At 46.3% G+C, this 20,155-nt stretch overlaps 1 protein-coding gene across 1 annotated transcript in view; it reads right to left on the bottom strand.

Moving 5' to 3' along the window:
- Positions 1–20,155, bottom strand: part of JAM2 (junctional adhesion molecule 2) — a 146,239-nt gene that overhangs the window by 56,740 nt on the left and 69,344 nt on the right. The window contains exon 2 of the mRNA XM_068270582.1: positions 15,918–15,983. Coding sequence (XP_068126683.1) covers positions 15,918–15,983 — 66 coding nt within the window. The remainder of the gene's footprint in view (positions 1–15,917; positions 15,984–20,155) is intronic.

Raw genomic sequence — 20,155 nt, 5'->3', positions numbered from 1 at the left:
CAGGTGTTAGACCCCTTGAAACATCTTTTCCATCACTTTTGTGGCCAGCAGAATTTTTTTTTCCAAAGTTCGCCTCCCCATTGAAGTCTATTGCGGTTCGCGAACTTTTCCACGAACCGAACGTTCCGCGGAAGTTCGCGAACCCGGTTCGCGAACCTAAAATCGGAGGTTCGACCCAACTCTAGTGACCAGGCTATTTTTTGCAAATTAAACCACTGCAGCTTGGACGCTGCAGGGCCGCACAACTCAGCTCACAAGTGACCACCCCCCCCCTTTTCTGCCCACCAACAGAGCTCTCTGTTGGTGGGCTCTGATTGCTCCCCCAATGTTTATTTTTTATTTACAAATATTTATATGTTTGTTTTTTTTTAATAAATATTACAACAACAACAACAACAAATAACATTTGTAAAGCGCTTTTCTCCCGTGGGACTCAAAGCGCATAAGCATGGCTCCGACCATCGTGGTACAGGGGAAGAATTTTATAAATCTGGAAATGCCAGGCTAAACAGGTGGCTTTTCAGTCTGGATTTGAATAGCTCCAGGGATGGTGCTGTCTTTACTGGGTGTGGTAGGGAGTTCCAAAGAGTAGGGGCAGCATGACAGAAGGCTCTGTCTCCAGATTTTTTGAGGTGCACTCTGGGAGTGACCAAGTTTATAGAACTTGCTGATCTGAGGTTGTGAGAGGTGTGGTGCAGCTTCAGCAAGTCCTTCATGTATCCAGGGCCCAGATTGTGCAGGGATTTGAATGTCAGCAGTCCAATCTTGAAGAGTATTCTCCATTCTACTGGTAGCCAGTGCAGTGAGCGAAGGATCGGTGTAATGTGACAGTGGCGAGGCTGGTTTGTTAGCAATCTGGCAGCAGCATTCTGCACTAATTGCAGGCGACGCAGGTCTTTTTTGGGGAGGCCAGCATAAAGGGCATTGCAGTAGTCCAGCCGTGATGTGATGAAGGCGTGGACTAGGGTTTGAAGATCCTCTGGGGGAATCAGATGTTTAATCTTTGCAATGTTCTTCAGATGAAAGAAGGAAGATTTAACTACAGATGAAATTTGGTTTCTGAAACTCAATTCCCCATCGATTAGTACGCCAAGGCTGCGCACAAGGTTGGAGCTGTTTATGTCTGAATTCCCAATCCTGATTGGTGTTGCTTTAGGATAGAGCTGTTTTGATGGCGAGCACTGGCTTTGGACAAACAGGACCTCAGTTTTGTCAGCATTCAGTTTCAACCAGTTATCATTCATCCATGCCTGAAGCTCAGCTAAGCAAGAGTTTATTTTTGGGGTAGGGTCTGTTCCACCAGGTTTGAATTTAAATTTAATTCCCCCCCGGCAGCCAATCCCAGTGATCGGCTCTCATAGACATCAGCCGATGAGAGCTGATCGCTCTCTGTGCCTCCCAGAGGGACAGCCGATTGTCACACGGCTGTCCCCAGTCTAGCGCTGCCTTAGATCGCAGAGCTGTACAGTGTAAATAGACAGCGTTTTCGTCGTCTAACAGTCTCCTGGGAGACTGATGATTCCTGCAAAACCCGCCCCAGGACTTGACGCCAATTGGTGTGATGCGGTCGTTATCAAGTTAAACTACTCATAGGGGAATAATTCCCAAATACAGATACTCCTGTCCAATAAAGAAGGCCAATAAATAGGACAGAGAATTTTGCACACTGTATAAAGTGCTCTGATACCCACTAAAGTGGAAAAAAGTGATTGTTTGTTTGTTTGTTTTCACATATAGGCTAATAAGTAAATACACATACATTGGTAGGTGCTTGTTATCCAAAGCACTCTTATATCAAATCTAAATTTCCCATAAGAATTAATGTAAGCTGAGGTGATTCATTCCACAATCCAAAAACAGTTGTAGAAAAATATTTATGCAATGTAAGTAAGGTACTGCATGAAATAAAAATGTAAACGACTTTCATTATAACTAAAACCGAATTCTTGCTATCTGGTGGCTCATCCCAACCTTTCTTTTTTGTGTGACTTAAAGAGAAACTCCGACCAAGAATTGAACTTTATCCCAATCAGTAGCCGATACCTCCTTTTACATGAGAAATCTATTCCTTTTCACAAACAGACCATCAGGGGGCGCTGAATGACTGCTATTGTGGTGAAACTCCTCCCACAAGAAACTCTGAGGACTGTGGTACTCCTGGCAGTTTCCTGTCTGTGAATCTTGCTGCATTGTGGGAAATAGCTGTTTACAGCTGTTTCCAACTGCCCAAAAAGCATGCAGCAGCTACATCACCTGCCAACAGTAAAAATGTCACCATGTAATAAATGTCAGAATGTAAATCAGGGATTATCCAATGACAGTTGCTTTTGCTAACTTTTGAGGATTTCAAGAAAACGTGATATTGTATACTCCCTACACTCAGATTAACAGCCCCAGGACCGCCTAATGCCAATTGGCGCCAAGTCCTGGGGCCAGCTAATGCAGGAGATCGCACGCAGGCTGCGCGCATCTCCTGTTTGTTAGCTCAGCCTTCAGTCTCCTAGTGGCGATCGCCGCTCGTAGACTGGTGAAACCGCCGTCTTTTAACATTGTACAGCGCTGCTATCTACAGAAGCGCTGTACTGGGGACAGCAGCGCTGTACTGGGGGAATCACTTGTGTGCTGTGTTGTGCGGCTCTGCAGCTTAGCCTTAAAGCTGCAGTGGCCAATTTCACAAAAAATGCCCTGGTCTTTAGGGGGGTTTAGCACTGTGGTCCTCAAGAGGTTAAGTTCAATCCTGCAGTGCTAAAGGGATAACTATCAGCTCATTTGTGATGATGTGACACAAGTATACTTATTTTTTTGCTTGAATATCAATTAAAAATTGTATAAAAATGTTTGCTTGTACTGCAAAGCGCTCTCAAACCAAGATACCCTCAATCTAAGGTTTTACTATAATTGGGAGTGGGACCTGTCCGATAGGAAGCATCACTGAGCTCTAAATAAGAATTCGAGTTGTGTCTGGCCACAGTGGAGCAAGTATTGTAACTAACACCTCCCATAGAGGAGGATGACAGATGGACGGGTCCAGTCCAGACACTCTGTCAGCAGACACAGCAGGCGCAGAAGGACCATGCCAAGTGTCTACCATCTTCTGGAGAACTCACAGACCTCCATAAGGATGTATGAATATACCGTACTTGTGTTATTTCATCTAAAGGCTGATATTTGTTTTAATTGTGTTTTATTTGCCCCTTCTTTTAACAGTTTTGTAAATAAAATTATTACATTTTATAGTCATGTCTGGGAGGTTAAAACATTTACCTATTAATCTACCCGAAAGTCCTTTGTGCCTTTTTATTGTCATATAGTACCTGTGTGTGCAGAGCAGGTGTTTGACTTAAAGGGAACCTGGACTGAGTAAAATTATTTAAAATAAACACATGATGCAGCTGCAAATGAATATTACATACTAACCTCACCGTCAGCTCCTCTCAGAGGCTCACCATTTTCTTCTTACAGTGATCCCTTCCAGTTCTGACAAGATTTTGTCAGAACTGAAATATACCAGTTGCTGTCAGTTATATATCAGCTTCTGTCAGTTACAACTGAATGTGCAAGGTAATGTCCATGTTTCCCTATGGCTCAAGTGGGCGATATTACAGTTTAACAGTTTGCTGACCAGGAAGCTGTTATGGGGTAATGGCCATTTTCAAAAAAGAGGACGGAGAATTCCATCGATCACAGCGGACAACCAGGACGCAGGAGAGGAGAAAGAGATTGATGAGTAGACTACACGGGAGGTAAGTATGACGTGTTTATGTTTATTTTGACTTGTTATTTTCACTACAGTTCCTCTTTAAAGAGAATCTGAACTGAAAATTAATTCATGAATAAAATTGATTATTTTTTATAATATTAATTTAACATTAAATAGTCATTGTTTTCCCATTGTAAAATCTGTACTTTCTCCTCTGAAATTTATCACTAGTGGTGACATCTTTAGTTCTACCAGGTGATCTGAGCAGAATGTTTGTCTACTGAGGCCAGGTGCACATGTGGCAGAACGGGAAACGCTGTGTTTTATGCAGCAATGTTAATTTTTGGGACGCAGAAGGACCAGCGTTGCACTTGCGATTTACAGTAAGCGTTCTGCAGATGCTTGTAGTGTTGCATAATATGCAGGCTGGCTGCCAAAACGCACATAATGAAAGTCTATGGTAGCGCATATGCATTGCGTTTTTAATGTGTTTTTAATTAAAAAATAAAGATCTCTGATGTGTTTCCACTTCCTGTTGTCTTCCTATTGATTTGCATATATGTAAATGTAAAAACGCATACAAAATGCAGATGTATTTTGTATTAGTGAACCGCAAACGTAATTGAACGCACGCAAAGCGCTTGAAAAACGCATCTGCGAGAAAAAAACGCAAACGTACCAAAATTGCAGTAAAAATGCATTAAACTAACGCAAACGCACCTGCAAAAAACGCTGGATTTTCACGCTATGTCATATGTGAACCTAGCCTCAGAGTTTTATGCACAGAGAGAGATGCTGGTTGCTTGGAAGTTGGAAAAAGCTGTTATTTCCCACAATGCAACAAGGTTCACCAACAGCAAACTGTCAGGACCATGGTCATGACATCACACTGTGGGAGGAGTTTCACCACAATATCAGCAACACAAACACCCCTGGTGATCTATTCAAGAAAAGGTTAAGATTTCTCATGGGAAAGGGGGTATCAGCTACTGATTGGGATGAATTTCAATCCCTGGTTAAAGTTCCTCTTTAAACTGTATTGGCAGGAAAAATCCCCCAAGCAGGTACTTACCTAGGTAGAGGAAAGCCTCAACTGTCCCCCTCCACCTTGCCAGTCCAGCGCTGAGACCCCCTGAAGCTCATCGACAAAGACTTGTCAATGGAGCTCGACCACACTCCACTTGTTCGCTGAGGGTCTCAGTGATGGATCGGTGGTTGGAAGGAGGACATTGGAAGACTCTGAAGCAGTAATTCTTAACCTCTTCAACCTGGAGGGACCCTTCAAAGAATTTCTGCGATCCTTCCTTGGATCTCAGGGAACCCCTGTATTAGCGGAGGGGGTGGGGATTTATTTTGCAGGAGGCACGGTCTTCAAAAGAAGATGTGGCTAAAAACTTTTTGGAACCGTAACAGTCGCCTTGTTTAGTCCCCATTTCATGTTCCCTATCTATAGTGCTTCCTATTACAGCATCCTGTGTTACTCATTATAGTTCCCACAATAATAGTGCTTCTCCTCTAATAGGGCTATTTATTATACTGACTAACCATCATATTGGTTTTTTATTACCGCACTCCTTTCTTATTACAATGACTCCTAATTTAGCCCTTTTTGTTGTAGAGGAGCCAAAAAGGTACTTTTTCATCTCGCGAACTGAGTCTAGCCTCACAACTAAGTACTGTGTACTCATGGCTCACGCGGTTCCATACTGTGCTTATGCAAGCGCACTCTCTCTTGCGCTCAGCCATACGCAGTACGGAGCCACCCGTCTTTGGAGCACTTGGGCTCCCGAAAGCTTCCAAACCCTTCCGAGGCGGTAGATTGGAACGAGGTGACAGCGCTGGAACGAGGGGACTGTGAGAGGAAAGGGAGGGCTCTGTAGGACCCAGAACCCTCCTTCTTAGGTAAGTTTGTTCTGGTTTTTTCATTTCAATTTACATCGGCTTTAACTTTTTAACGACCGCGTCACGCCCAATTGGCGTCAAGTCCTGGGGCCGTGTTTTGCTTGATCCCCTAGTGGCAATCACCGCTAGGAGACTGTTAGACGGCGACTATTTACACTGTACAGCGCTGCGATCTACCCCTGAGAGGCAAAGAAACGATCGCCTTTCATAGGCTGAAGCCTATGACAGCTGATTGCCCTCATTGCCTGGCTGGGGGAGGGAGGGTGGTTAAAACAAATAATAAAAGAAATAGAAAATGTATTTTAAAAAAAAAAACAAATAAATATTTATAAAAAAATAAATAAACATTCCAGGAGGGATTAGAGCCCACCAACAGAAAGCTCTGTTGGTGGGCAAAAAAAAAAGGGGGGGTGGATCACTTGTGTGCTGAGTTGTACGGCCATGCAGCGAGGCCTTAAAGAGAACCTGTAACAAAAAAAGTTCACCTGGGGGGTACTGACCTCGGGAGGGGGAAGCCTCAGGGTCCCAATGAGGCTTCCCCCTCCCCTGTAGCTGCCGGAAATCCAGCTCTGATTCCTCCGAAGTGTCCTGGAATCCTCCCTCGACAAGCCTGACAAGCGCTGATTTATTTACCCTTCCTGGCTCCAGTGGGGGCGCTGTTGTGGCTCTCCGCGCGGAGATAGGCAAAAATAGCCGATCTCTGTCGGGTCCGCTCTACTGCGCAGGCGCAGGAGACTTGCACCTGTGCAGTAAAGCGGCCCGACAGCGATCGGCTATTTCCACCTATCCCCGAGCGGAGAGCCGATACTGCGCCTGCGCTGGAGGCAGGAAGGTAAATATTTACATCCCCGCTGTTCGGGGAGCATTATCGCGGCCGCCATGGGACACAGGAGGACGGGGGAAGCCTTAATAGGATCCGGAGGCTTCCCCCACCCAAGGTGAGTACCCCCCAGGGGAGTTTTTTTTTGTTACAGGTTTTCTTTAAACATGCTTTGGCCTAAATTGTAAAACATAGCCTGGTCACTAGTGGGGTGTAAGCCTGCGGTCCTCAAGTGGTGAAAACGTAAAAATATCAGCTTGGAGAAAACTAAGGAGAAAAAGTTAATTGCACACAAGTGGTTAAAAATAAATAAATAAAATAGCAAGCGCTAGTTATTTTAGGGAAACATTTGTTGCTCTTCCAGTCCAGCGGCCTGGCATTCCCGTATTTTATATGAAGTCTAGTAAACTTTGGGGTCCTCTTTAACATGAAGTCGCTGCAGCACTTAGCGAATAAGGATGATTAAAAATATTGATTGGCCAGTGAATGATATATCTGCGGCCGGGCTGATGGAAGCGACGGCCTTTTCCAAATGTCAGTGCTGCTCTGCAGCCAGGCGGACATAACCGTACTGCGTTCCTGGAAGCCAGGGAGCGTCTCGATCCACCGCCAACAGGAACGGCTGCACAACGTCTGCTTCTGCCGGCAGCCCAGGAACACGGCCGCCGATCCATCACGGTGACTGCGCACTAATAAAATATATTCCACATCATTATTTCTTGGATGAAGACGTGTATTAAGCAATGTTTCCAAGCGCTGGCCTGTCTATAAACCTGCCTGCCCCGGCGCATTCCCCGCACTGCCGGCTATGCACTTCACCGTATACAGCACGCTTTTTACAGCCGCTAATATGCATAATATTAAAATAGATATACAAAGGGGTCAAAAGAAAACGGAGCTCAGATACGGTTTTATTTCATTTGACGTCACTGATTCACCACTGAGCCTTGATTATAATCCGCTAAAAGGCTCACTAAAGTATGACTATAGCTAAAAACACTTCTGAAAAAATTCATCAAAAGTAGCAAAGTGGTACTAATGTAGATGTGTTTTCAATGCCCAGAATTCTGCTCCACCTGTATTTTGCAGTATCACCCCTTCCATGTGCCCCTATATTGTGTGGTTCCCCCCCCCCCCCCCTTCCATGTGCCACTTATATTATGCAGTAGCCCCCCCTTTTTTTATTATTAACATTTAGATGCACCGGCATCTTCCGCAGCGCTGTACAGAGTATATTGTCTTGTCACTTAAAGAGAAACCGTGACCAAGAAGTGAACTTCATCCCAATCAGTAGCTGATACCCCCTTTCCCATGAGAAATCTATTCCTTTTCATAAATGGATCATCAGGGGGCCTGTATGGCTGATATTGTGGTGAAACCCCTCCCACAGTGTGATGTCAGGACCATGGTTCTGACATCACACTGTGGGAGCCTTGTTGCTTGTGTTGCTGTGTTTACAGCTGTTTCCAACTGCCAATAAAGCAAGCAGCATCTCCCTCCACTGACATCACCTGCCAGCAGTAAAAATGTCACCATGTGATAAATGTCAGAATGTAGATCAAGGAGAGGAAAGATTTTACAATGGGCAAACACTGACTAAATCATGTATACATCATTATTGTAAAAATGAAGCACTTTTTTAGTACATTATTTTCACTGGAGTTCCTCTTTAACTGCCCCTCAGAGGGGCTCACAATCTAATCCTCACCATAGTCATATGTCTATGTATGTATTGTGTAGTGTATGTATCATAGTCTAGAGCCAATTTAGGGGGAAGCCAATTAACTTATCTTTATGTTTTTGGATGTGGGAGGAGACCTGCGTGCCCGGAGGAAACCAACACAGACAGGGGAGAACATACAAACTCCATGCAGATAGTCCCCTGGCTAGGATTCGAATTGGGGACCCAGCAGTGCAAGGCTAAAGCGCTAATCATTATGCCACTGTGCTGCATCATCCCATGTGCAGTAACCTCCTCTTCCATGTGCCCCCCCCCCATATTGTGCAGTAGCCCCCCCTTCCATGTGCCCCCCATATTGTGCAGTAGCCCCCCTTCCATGTGCCACTTGTATTGTGCAGTAGCCCCCCTTCCATGTGCCACTTGTATTGTGCAGTAGCCCCCCCTTCCATGTGCCACTTGTATTGTGCAGTAGCCCCCCTTCCATGTGCCACCAGTATTGTGCAGTAGCCCCCCTTCCATGTGCCACCAGTATTGTGCACTAGCCCCCCTTCCATGTGCCACTTGTATTGTGCAGTAGCCCCCCCTTCCATGTGCCACTTGTATTGTGCAGTAGCCCCCCCTTCCATGTGCCACTTGTATTGTGCAGTAGCCCCCCTTCCATGTGCCACCAGTATTGTGCAGTAGCCCCCCTTCCATGTGCCACCAGTATTGTGCACTAGCCCCCCTTCCATGTGCCACTTGTATTGTGCAGTAGCCCCCCTTCCATGTGCCACTTGTATTGTGCAGTAGCCCCCCCTTCCATGTGCCACTTGTATTGTGCAGTAGCCCCCCCTTCCATGTGCCACTTGTATTGTGCAGTAGCCCCCCTTCCATGTGCCACCAGTATTGTGCAGTAGCCCCCCTTCCATGTGCCACCAGTATTGTGCACTAGCCCCCCTTCCATGTGCCACATGTATTGTGCAGTAGCCCCCCTTCCATGTGCCACTTGTATTGTGCACTAGCCCCCCTTCCATGTGCCACTTGTATTGTGCACTAGCCCCCCTTCCATGTGCCACCAGTATTGTGCAGTAGCCCCCCATCCATGTGCCACCAGTATTGTGCAGTAGCCCCCCTTCCATGTGCCACCAGTATTGTGCAGTAGCCCCCCTTCCATGTGCCACATGTATTGTGCAGTAGCCCCCCTTCCATGTGCCACTTGTATTGTGCAGTAGCTACCCTTCCATGTGCCACCAGTATTGTGCAGTAGCCCCCCCTTCCATGTGCCACTTGTATTGTGCAGTAGCCCCCCCTTCCATGTGCCACTTGTATTGTGCAGTAGCCCCCCTTCCATGTGCCACCAGTATTGTGCAGTAGCCCCCCTTCCATGTGCCACCAGTATTGTGCAGTAGCTACCCTTCCATGTGCCACCAGTATTGTGCAGTAGCCCCCCTTCCATGTGCCACATGTATTGTGCAGTAGCCCCCCTTCCATGTGCCACTTGTATTGTGCAGTAGCTCCCCTTCCATGTGCCACCAGTATTGTGCAGTAGCCCCCCTTCCATGTGCCACTTGTATTGTGCACTAGCCCCCCTTCCATGTGCCACCAGTATTGTGCAGTAGCCCCCCATCCATGTGCCACCAGTATTGTGCAGTAGCCCCCCTTTCCATGTGCCACTTGTATTGTGCAGTAGCCCCCTTCCATGTGCCACTTGTATTGTGCAGTAGCCACCCCTTCCATGTGCCACCAGTATTGTGCAGTAGCCCCCCTTCCATGTGCCACTTGTATTGTGCAGTAGCCCCCCTTCCATGTGCCACATGTATTGTGCAGTAGCCCCCCTTCCATGTGCCACTTGTATTGTGCAGTAGCCCCCCTTCCATGTGCCACTTGTATTGTGCAGTAGCCACCCTTCCATGTGCCACTTGTATTGTGCACTAGCCCCCCTTCCATGTGCCACCAGTATTGTGCACTAGCCCCCCTTCCATGTGCCACCAGTATTGTGCACTAGCCCCCCTTCCATGTGCCACCAGTATTGTGCAGTAGCCCCCCTTCCATGTGCCACTTGTATTGTGCAGTAGCCACCCTTCCATGTGCCACTTGTATTGTGCAGTAGCCCCCTCTTCCATGTGCCACTTGTATTGTGCACTAGCCCCCCTTCCATGTGCCACTTGTATTGTGCACTAGCCCCCCTTCCATGTGCCACTTGTATTGTGCACTAGCCCCCCTTCCATGTGCCACTTGTATTGTGCACTAGCCCCCCTTCCATGTGCCACTTGTATTGTGCAGTAGCTCCCCTTCCATGTGCCACTTGTATTGTGCAGTAGCCCCCCCTTCCATGTGCCACTTGTATTGTGCAGTAGCCCCCCTTCCATGTGCCACCAGTATTGTGCACTAGCCCCCCTTCCATGTGCCACATGTATTGTGCAGTAGCCCCCCTTCCATGTGCCACTTGTATTGTGCAGTAGCCCCCCCTTCCATGTGCCACTTGTATTGTGCAGTAGCCCCCCTTCCATGTGCCACTTGTATTGTGCAGTAGCCCCCCTTCCATGTGCCACCAGTATTGTGCAGTAGCCCCCCCTTCCATGTGCCACCAGTATTGTGCAGTAGCCCCCCTTCCATGTGCCACCAGTATTGTGCAGTAGCCCCCCCCATCCATGTGCCACCAGTATTGTGCAGTAGCCCCCCTTCCATGTGCCACTTGTATTGTGCAGTAGCCCCCCCTTCCATGTGCCACTTGTATTGTGCAGTAGCTCCCCTTCCATGTGCCACCAGTATTGTGCAGTAGCTCCCCTTCCATGTGCCACCAGTATTGTGCAGTAGCCCCCCTTCCATGTGCCACTTGTATTGTGCACTAGCCCCCCTTCCATGTGCCACTTGTATTGTGCAGTAGCCACCCCTTCCATGTGCCACTTGTATTGCGCAGTAGCCCCCCTTCCATGTGCCACCAGTATTGTGCACTAGCCCCCCTTCCATGTGCCACTTGTATTGTGCAGTAGCCACCCCTTCCATGTGCCACCAGTATTGTGCAGTAGCCCCCCTTCCATGTGCCACTTGTATTGTGCAGTAGCCCCCCCCCTCCATGTGCCACTTGTATTGTGCAGTAGCCCCCCTTCCATGTGCCACCAGTATTGTGCAGTAGCCCCCCTTCCATGTGCCACTTGTATTGTGCCGTAGCCCCCCCCCATCCATGTGCCACCAGTATTGTGCACTAGCCCCCCTTCCATGTGCCACCAGTATTGTGCAGTAGCCCCCCTTCCATGTGCCACTTGTATTGTGCAGTAGCCCCCCTTCCATGTGCCACTTGTATTGTGCAGTAGCCCCCCTTTCCATGTGCCACTTGTATTGTGCAGTAGCTACCCTTCCATGTGCCACCAGTATTGTGCAGTAGCCCCCCCTTCCATGTGCCACCAGTATTGTGCACTAGCCCCCCTTCCATGTGCCACATGTATTGTGCAGTAGCCCCCCTTCCATGTGCCACTTGTATTGTGCAGTAGCCCCCCTTCCATGTGCCACTTGTATTGTGCAGTAGCCCCCCCTTCCATGTGCCACTTGTATTGTGCAGTAGCCCCCCTTCCATGTGCCACTTGTATTGTGCAGTAGCCCCCCTTCCATGTGCCACTTGTATTGTGCAGTAGCCCCCCTTTCCATGTGCCACTTGTATTGTGCAGTAGCCCCCCCATCCATGTGCCACCAGTATTGTGCAGTAGTCCCCTTCCATGTGCCACTTGTATTGTGCAGTAGCCCCCCCTTCCATGTGCCACTTGTATTGTGCAGTAGCCTCACCTTCCATGTGCCACTTGTATTGTGCAGTAGCCCCCCCCCCCCTTCCATGTGCCACTTGTATTGTGCAGTAGCCCCCCCTTCCATGTGCCACTTGTATTGTGCAGTAGCCCCCCTTCCATGTGTCACTTGTATTGTGCAGTAGCCCCCCCTTCCATGTGCCACTTGTATTGTGCAGTAGCCCCCCTTCCATGTGCCACCAGTATTGTGCACTAGCCCCCCTTCCATGTGCCACTTGTATTGTGCAGTAGCCCCCCCTTCCATGTGCCACTTGTATTGTGCAGTAGCCCCCCCCCCTTCCATGTGCCACTTGTATTGTGCAGTAGCCCCCCCACTTCCATGTGCAGTAACCCCTCTTCCAGGTGCCACCCGTACTGCGCAGTAGCCTTGTAATCCAGAGTGCTAACTTCCTCTTGTATTTGAGGGCCCCTCTTTTATAAGCAGATAATAGGATAACAGAGGCGCCAACAGGATAAAAAACACTAAAAGAACTTAAAAACCCATCTTGGTAATAGAAGAGGTAGTGGTGGACCTACTCCCTCCAAGCAGAACATACGACTGTGGATTTTCAGTCAAAACAATTTTATTGGATACTCCAAATAAAGTGCAACGCGTTTCGTGGGATACAAACCCGCTTCATCAGGCAATAACAGATAGGAGTAAACAGCATCTGCCAGTATAATCAACACTGAGCGCCTCTGCCAGTGCAGCACATCTGCACTTTATTTGGAGTATACAATAAAATTGTTTTGACTGAAAATCCACAGTCGTATGTTCTGCTTGGAGGGGGTAGGTCCACCACTACCTCCTCTATTACCACGATGGGTTTTTAAGTTCTTTTAGTGTTTTTTATCCTGTTAGCGTCTCTGTTATCCTATAATCTACATCAAGTCCACCCTTGGTGGAGGGTTGTACCCTTCCTTCTTCTACTACAGAGAGCGACTTTTTAATCCTGAGTGGGGTCAGGACAATCTTCCCACCTGCTTTGACAGTGGTTGCCTACCTGGTAACCCTGGTTTGTGAGTATTAAATTAATATTATTACTCTTCCAATTATACATTACCAGTACATACTACACTATATTGGGCTCTTGGTGTTCTCTCTTTTTCTCATCTTTTATAAGCAGTCCTCTGCCTACTGTATATTCTTAATGTAAAGTTGAGTAAGTTTTACCCAATTTAAATTGAGAAGGGGGCTGATTTATTCACAGGAGATGCCATTTTCTTAATTAAAATCGGATCTGAATCTCCCCATGCAGAGTGGCCCAGGGAAGCATTAGTGTGTGTTATGTGTAATGATTCTGGCGCAGGCAGCCCTGCTCTTTCTCCTGACACATGTCCTGCTTTCCGGTCTACTCTACGGGCCCTGATATCTCCTGCTGGTGCTGCTGTGACATCAACAGAGTAGGAGTGCCGACATGTGTGACACTGGCGGGAAAGGAGGGCGTGCAGGAGACACAGGAGAATGGCTGCTCACACATCCACCAGCAAATAAAGCACAAGCATATTACTAAAGGAGGCCACTAACGATCCAATTTCTAGCGAAAAATCATTTGGAAGTGAAATATCGTAATACACCAACAACGAACTTTGCTTCCTATCTCTCACAACCAACAAGAAAATCCACATTTTTGTTTGATGAAAATCCTATCGGACGACTGCTTTATTATCGTTCATAATCAATTGTGCCCATCAACAGATTATTTACAACCAATCTGACGACACCCGATCAGAATTTTTTCAGATCGCTCAAATGATTTTTCGCTAGAAATTGGACCATTAGTGGCCACCTTAATACTTCCCTATATCACCCTACATATGGGGGAAAAGAACCAGGATACCTCTAGGCAGGCCCGGATTTACATCACAGGAGCCTATAGGCACAGTTGTCCAGGCACCCTAGACTTCACCCTCCATGAACCTAAAAACCCCTGCCAAACCACGCCCTTACTTCTCCTACCCGTCATAGGTAGCCACAGGTACCCCTTAGTATGAGGTAGCAAGAGGTACCCTCAATATAAAGAAGCTAGAGGTGCCCCCAAGTATCAGGTAGCTAGTGGTACCCCCAACTGAAGGGCGATCTTGTCAATGGAATGCCGAGAGGTGGGTGAGTAACCTCTCATCAGGACTCTGCATAGGGAAAGAGAGAGGGAGGCGATAGGGGTGTGAGCGCCTTTCCATCATCAGACGCCTGTAGGCACGTGCCTACAGTGCCTTATGGTAAATACAGCCCTGCCTCTAGGGGGGGACATTGCAGGCTGGGCATAATACTTGGGGATATTTGGAAGGGTCACAGCAGGTCCTTGTGGCAGACATGGCTTGAAGGGGATAGTATTTACAGATTACCTAGCAAGCTGATGGTGAACCAGAAATACTAGGAGTGTGTACGGGGCTAAAAAAGACCAAAAAGCCTCCTTACAAAAACGCTCTGCAGAACAGAAGTTTGCCTTCTTAAAACAGACGGTATTTGCGTTACAAACAGCTGTTCTGAGAGATTGTTTGTAAGTTGAATTTGTTTGTAAGTTGGGTCCTGTGTTAAATATGGCAAAACGTGAATAAATGATTTACTTTCTGACAACTCTGGATTTGGACATATAACAGAGTAACCAAGCAGCTCGGGTGACCCAAACCACTAGGAATGTATAGGGGGATAAGAGAGACCAAAAAGCCCTCCTGCTAATAAGCAATGCTTGGTGACATTTGAATTTGAAAATTTCACCAAGCATTGCTTATTAGTAGGAAGGCTTTTTGGTCCCTTTTATCCACCTATACATTCCGAGTGGTTTGGGTCACCCTGAGCTGCTTGGTTACTCTGTTGTACTGGTCCAAGCCCTATCCCATACAGCCATATTATTCCCTGCCATGTACTGATGAGGGCTAAAAGCCCGAAACAGGCTGTCTACATGTGGGGTTGGTGTAGCTGTGTAATATTTAAAGCTATAGGCTTGCTATACAACAGCGGTTCTGGATGCTTGCTTTGCTTACAGGGGCGAAAAGGGATAGTTTGCATAGTGTAGGGGCCATCGGGGCTGGGTAATAGATGGGAGGTATATTTCCCCGGTATTTGGACTATGGTCACTTTAAAACCCTGTGTGGTCCTAGGAAGGGAGACCGGATTTTAGCAGCAAGCAGTTGCTGCTTGGTTTTTTTTTCTTCTCAGGGCCGGACTCCTGGGATGGGAGGGAAGGAAGGGCGGGCCTTCCCATCCCACCTAGGTACACACCTGGTTGTCAGTGAGGCTGAGAGTCTCACTAATTATGGTATTGATGAGATGCAAATTTATGCTTAAGAAGCAGCCTCAGAGGCAGTCTGAGAGGAGGTGTTGAAGGAGTAGCATGTATGCTATGGAAGCTCCTGACAAGGAATATTGGAGTATGTGATGGAAGCCAAACCATACCCTGTCTGTTGTTTGTATGGTGTTGGCCTGATGAAAACTGAACTTTGTTTGATCCTGCTGGACTGTATATTACCAAGCTGAAGTAAGCTGAACTGTTATTTTCCAATTATTACTGCTGCACTGAAGCTGTTTTCTTCTACTGCACAATAAACGGACTTTGTTTTATACATCTGTGTACTGCGTGCTGGCTGCGACCCCCTCTAAACTTCACAATAGTCAGTAGTGGTGCATTGTGGGTAACCACAAATGTTCACTTGTAGATTAATTATTGTAAATTTCCACCTGGACATAAACTATCTTTTTTTGGTTGTTTTCCATGTGCTTTTAAAGTGTGTGAAAAAAATACACTTTTGTATATTTTGCAAATTAAGACAACTTTGTATCTCTGAAACATTGTAACTCAAGTGATTTGTTAGTAGAGGAGTGTCTGTACATATTATTGTCTGGCTTGTGTCAGTACCTGTAGGAGAAAGTTACCCATTTCCTGTCAGGACAAGAAGTACAGAAAAATTCTTCTATATGGGGGTACACCAAAGTACGTACTAAACCTTTCCCGGCCGCACCATCCATGACTAAAATATTTATCACAGGGTTATGCTTTAATAATAGAATAATTTCACTGACAGCACGTTTGTCTTATCACACTGCATCAGTTTCAATACCTCCAAACTCCAATTCTTGCACATTGAGGTTATCCGATTCCACAATCACCGCGGAGGAGTGCTGACCTGTGAATATACAAACAGGGAGTCACTTTAATATACGCACATAGCAAATAATACAGCAACATTTAATTACAAGAAAATCCTTATCCCATTCCAGGAATTAATATTTTACTAGATCGGTTTCAGAGCTTGTTCAGAGCTTGTCATTTAGAAGCATAGTTAGCTGGACTAAGATAAGTCACAGATATAGCTTCCTTTACCCCAGGCTGTCATTGCTACAGGCTGCAATCTTCTTGGAGACATTCAATCTGTGACTACCTACTTTCAGTATGAACAGTAGGATGAAGCAATCCAGCCAGCAGCTGAAGCCCCACCCACAGTGCCTGGAAATGACTCCTTCAACTGACCTGCCTCTAATCATGTGATCGTAATTTCGAGACAGGATTTTTAGCCGCGGAAGCCTCATTCCACCCAGGAATGTAACATCTGAGTACAGACCGTCAGATATCTCACCTCTCCAGTCTGAGCAATGGGATGATGCAATCCAAGCAGCAGCAGCCCCACATAATGATGACTAGCTGCAATCAGTGCTTCTGGTCATGTGATCAACATTTCAAGACATGATTTTTAGCAATAGAAGCCTCACACAAACAGGTTACATTTGGACACTCCGACTTCTAGACTATATTTTTAGAACTGTCCCCGGAAATGGGCATTAACGGAGGACTGTAATAAATGCCATTACAGAAACACAGCTGTAAGTAATTCACCAAATAACATGTAATCACATACAACATAGTTGTACAAGGGAGAAATCACCCCCATCCAAGCTATGTGCCTGTGTCGTAACTGCTGTATGTCCTTTCACTCACTTTTTGTAAAAAAAAAAAGCACATATGTTATCTGTATAGTGTGAGGCCCACTTGCGATCGCTTGCGTTTTTTAGAGTGAGTTTGCCGCTTACAAAGCAGAGCGATTTTTGGAGCAAATTCAGGGAAAGCGATTTTGGGCCCAGCTCATGAAATCGCTGCATTCAGAGGGATTGTGATTTCCACAAATCACAATAACTCCTGTAGGATCAGGGCCATTCTCTTTCAGCCGCAAAGCGCTTTTGGAAATGTTGGCGATTCCAAGAAATCAAAAATCACTGCTGAAAAGGCTCTAGCGGGCCAAAGGCCTACATCTGATTATTTGTAATCTGGCCACAAACAGGAAGCCCACTTACTCATTGGGGCGTTGCATCGGACAATAGAATCGCTTTGTAAGCGCCATTATATTGTAATTGTATGTTCAAACAGGCATGTTAGCAGTGCACTTTGAAGGAACCCGTTGTCATAATACAATGCATGCAATGCGGTACTACAAGACAAGCGTTTACAGTTGCAGTGAAGCATACTTTGTATGCAATGTATGCTTCACTGTATGTATCGCACCACAGATGTGACTTTTCCCCTCTGTTGCGATCCTGCATTTCCAGGCGACGCATCGAAATGTCCCAGCGTGAAAGTACCCAAAAGGAATGGACCACAGATGGTAGTGACCGGACCTGATGTGCAGGTTACAAATCTCGGGTATGTCAATAATCCCGCCACAAACAGCCCAGCCGCAAAGTCAACAGCATGTTACCGTCAGACTATTGCGCCGAAACAAGTAATGTAAGTCAATGGGCGATGCAGTAATGTTAAACATTTTGGCGGCGGCGCGGTGCACATGCGCGGACCAACGGGAATATGACGGGGAAACCCAGGAATCCCAGTGATGTACATTCTGCACAGCAGGGAGTACATCACTGAGGGATGGGCATGTGGGGGGCGGTGCTATGCATATGACCCTGTCGCCGCACTCTGTCACAGGGTCTTATGATTAACATTTTCAGTGTTGTGATGTGATGGGGTGGGGCATTGCACCGCAAACGCACAGGCCAGATGTAAAACAATAAGTAAAGGGGCCCATACACTCAGCCGATTTCTGGCTGATCGATGGATCAAAATCGATCGATCAATTGACTGGTCGATTGCAAATCGATTGACCAATCGACCGATTTGCGGCTGATTTCGATCGATTTCGATCGATCTGACATGCTGGAAAATTTAGGTCGATCTGTTGAGATTGCTTATCATTTTGCATTGGCCCTAATGGAAATCTGATGGCAAAAAAATGCCATCGGATCGATTTTCAATAGATTTCAAACTGAAATCTATTGGAAATCTGTTCCTAGTAAAAAATGTTCCTAAACACATCAGATAGATCAGAAATCTATCTGATGATCTTTCAGCTGCTAATCTAATGAGTGTATGGCCACCTTTAAGGCTCGTACACATGCTTGATTTCCTGGAACGACGGGTCCGTCAGACCCTCCCGCTGAGCTGGCGTTCCAGCGACAGTACAGCGTGTGTACAGTCTGTCTGTAGACTGATAAGGCTGTTTCTGAACGATCCGCTGTGCTGTTTCTGAACGTTCCGCTCTCGTTCAGAAACAGCCTTATCAGTCTGCCTGACAAAACAGCAGCCTTATCAGTCTGCCTGACAGACTGTACACACGCACTACTGTCGCTGCAACGCCCGCCCAGCGGGAGGGTCTGATGGACCCGTCGTTCTAGGAAACCAAGCGTGTGTACGAGCCTTTAGGACTTATGTGTGTGGATTGAGTAAACAAAGGGTCTTATCTATTAGTCATACATCAGCTAACAACCTCTCCAAACCTCATTTAGATGTTCTGTTTTAAGCCATCTTAATGACATGTATTTATGCTTGCAAAAAATCTTTGTATCCCTTTTGATGTTGCATGCATATAGCTTTTTGTTCCAACATCTTGTAAGCATGCAGGATTGAAGTCTGAGGAAGGCTGCCCAACCGAATGCTTACTTACTCTTATTTTTTTAAATGATACCCGAGGTGACATGTGACATGAGATAGACATGGGTATGTACAGTGCCTAGCACACAAATAACTATGCTGTGTTCCTTTTTTTCCCCTCTGCTTGAAAGAGTTAAATATCAGGTATGTAAGTGACTGACTCAATCCTGACTCAGACAGGAAGTGACTACAGTGTGACCCTCAATGATAAGAAATTCCAATTATAAAACACTTTCCTAGCAGAAAATGGCTTCTGAGAGCAGGAAAGAGATAAAAAGTGTCAATAGTTAACAGGGCTGTGGAGTCGGAGTTGGAGTTGGAGTCGGAGTCGAGGCAATTTTGGGCACCCGGAGTTGGAGTCAGAGTCGTGGTTTCATAAACTGAGGAGTCGGAGTCGGAGTCGGAGTTGGGTGATTTTTGTACAAAATCCACAGCCCTGTTAAATATTAAACTAAGGAGTCGGAGTCGAGGAGTCGGAGTTGGGGCCATTTTGGTTACCCGGAGTCGGAGTTGGAGTCGTGGTTTTATAAACTGAGGAGTCGGAGTTGGAGTCTGAAGATTTTTGTACCGACTCCACAGCCCTGATAGTTAATAGATTTTAGCTCTGGCATACTTCAATGAATGTGTCATTGAGCAAAAACAATAAAACAGTTAAAACTTAAAAAGTAGATTTAAACATAAAATAAAATTGTGGAATATCTTAAAAAGTCATTTTTAGGAGAAGGAAGATGGATACAATCGTTTTTTTCATTTGTTTATTTTCGCTTCGGGTTTCCTTTAAGTTTGCCAATAAATGGTGTCATCCTGACTCAAAATGTGTTGCTTTTACTGATGGCTACCATGGTACAATACTCTACTGCTACTACTTTGTGGGTTTTATGTGGGAGATTTCACACCTCACAGGTCCCCATTGATCTCTGCTCTTCTATACATAGTAAGTGTGGAATCCATCATCTGTATTTTGCTGAACAGCATCTCTCCCTCCCATTCTCACACATCAATCCCTCTGTCTGCTCCCCCTGCTCCGACACAGCAATTTGTGTTAGTTCACTAGCTAGATACATAGCCCCAGGCCTGCTTTTCCACTACGGATATCTTATTCAATGACCCTAAATAAGGCAGTGCTGGGGAAGACTGCTGCAGCTACTGTCAGCACCGGTTCCTACACTTCCTGTACCGTGCCAACATTCCAATTAGGACTTTCTATACAGTCACCGTCCAGGGCTGCAGCAGAACCCAGGAGGGCGGAGCGGCTCAGGACTTTGGATCTCAGTGCTAAAAAATGCGGAGATGTAGATAATTGATTCACGAGGGACACCAAATCAAAGTGTTCATGGTTCATAAGCCACCAAGCAAGCATGTGATTAAATTAAACAGACC

The sequence above is a fragment of the Hyperolius riggenbachi genome, chromosome 2 (genome assembly GCF_040937935.1).
Source record: "Hyperolius riggenbachi isolate aHypRig1 chromosome 2, aHypRig1.pri, whole genome shotgun sequence".
NCBI classification, from domain to species: Eukaryota; Metazoa; Chordata; class Amphibia; order Anura; family Hyperoliidae; genus Hyperolius; species Hyperolius riggenbachi.
This window is presented reverse-complemented; position numbering and strand designations above follow the sequence as displayed.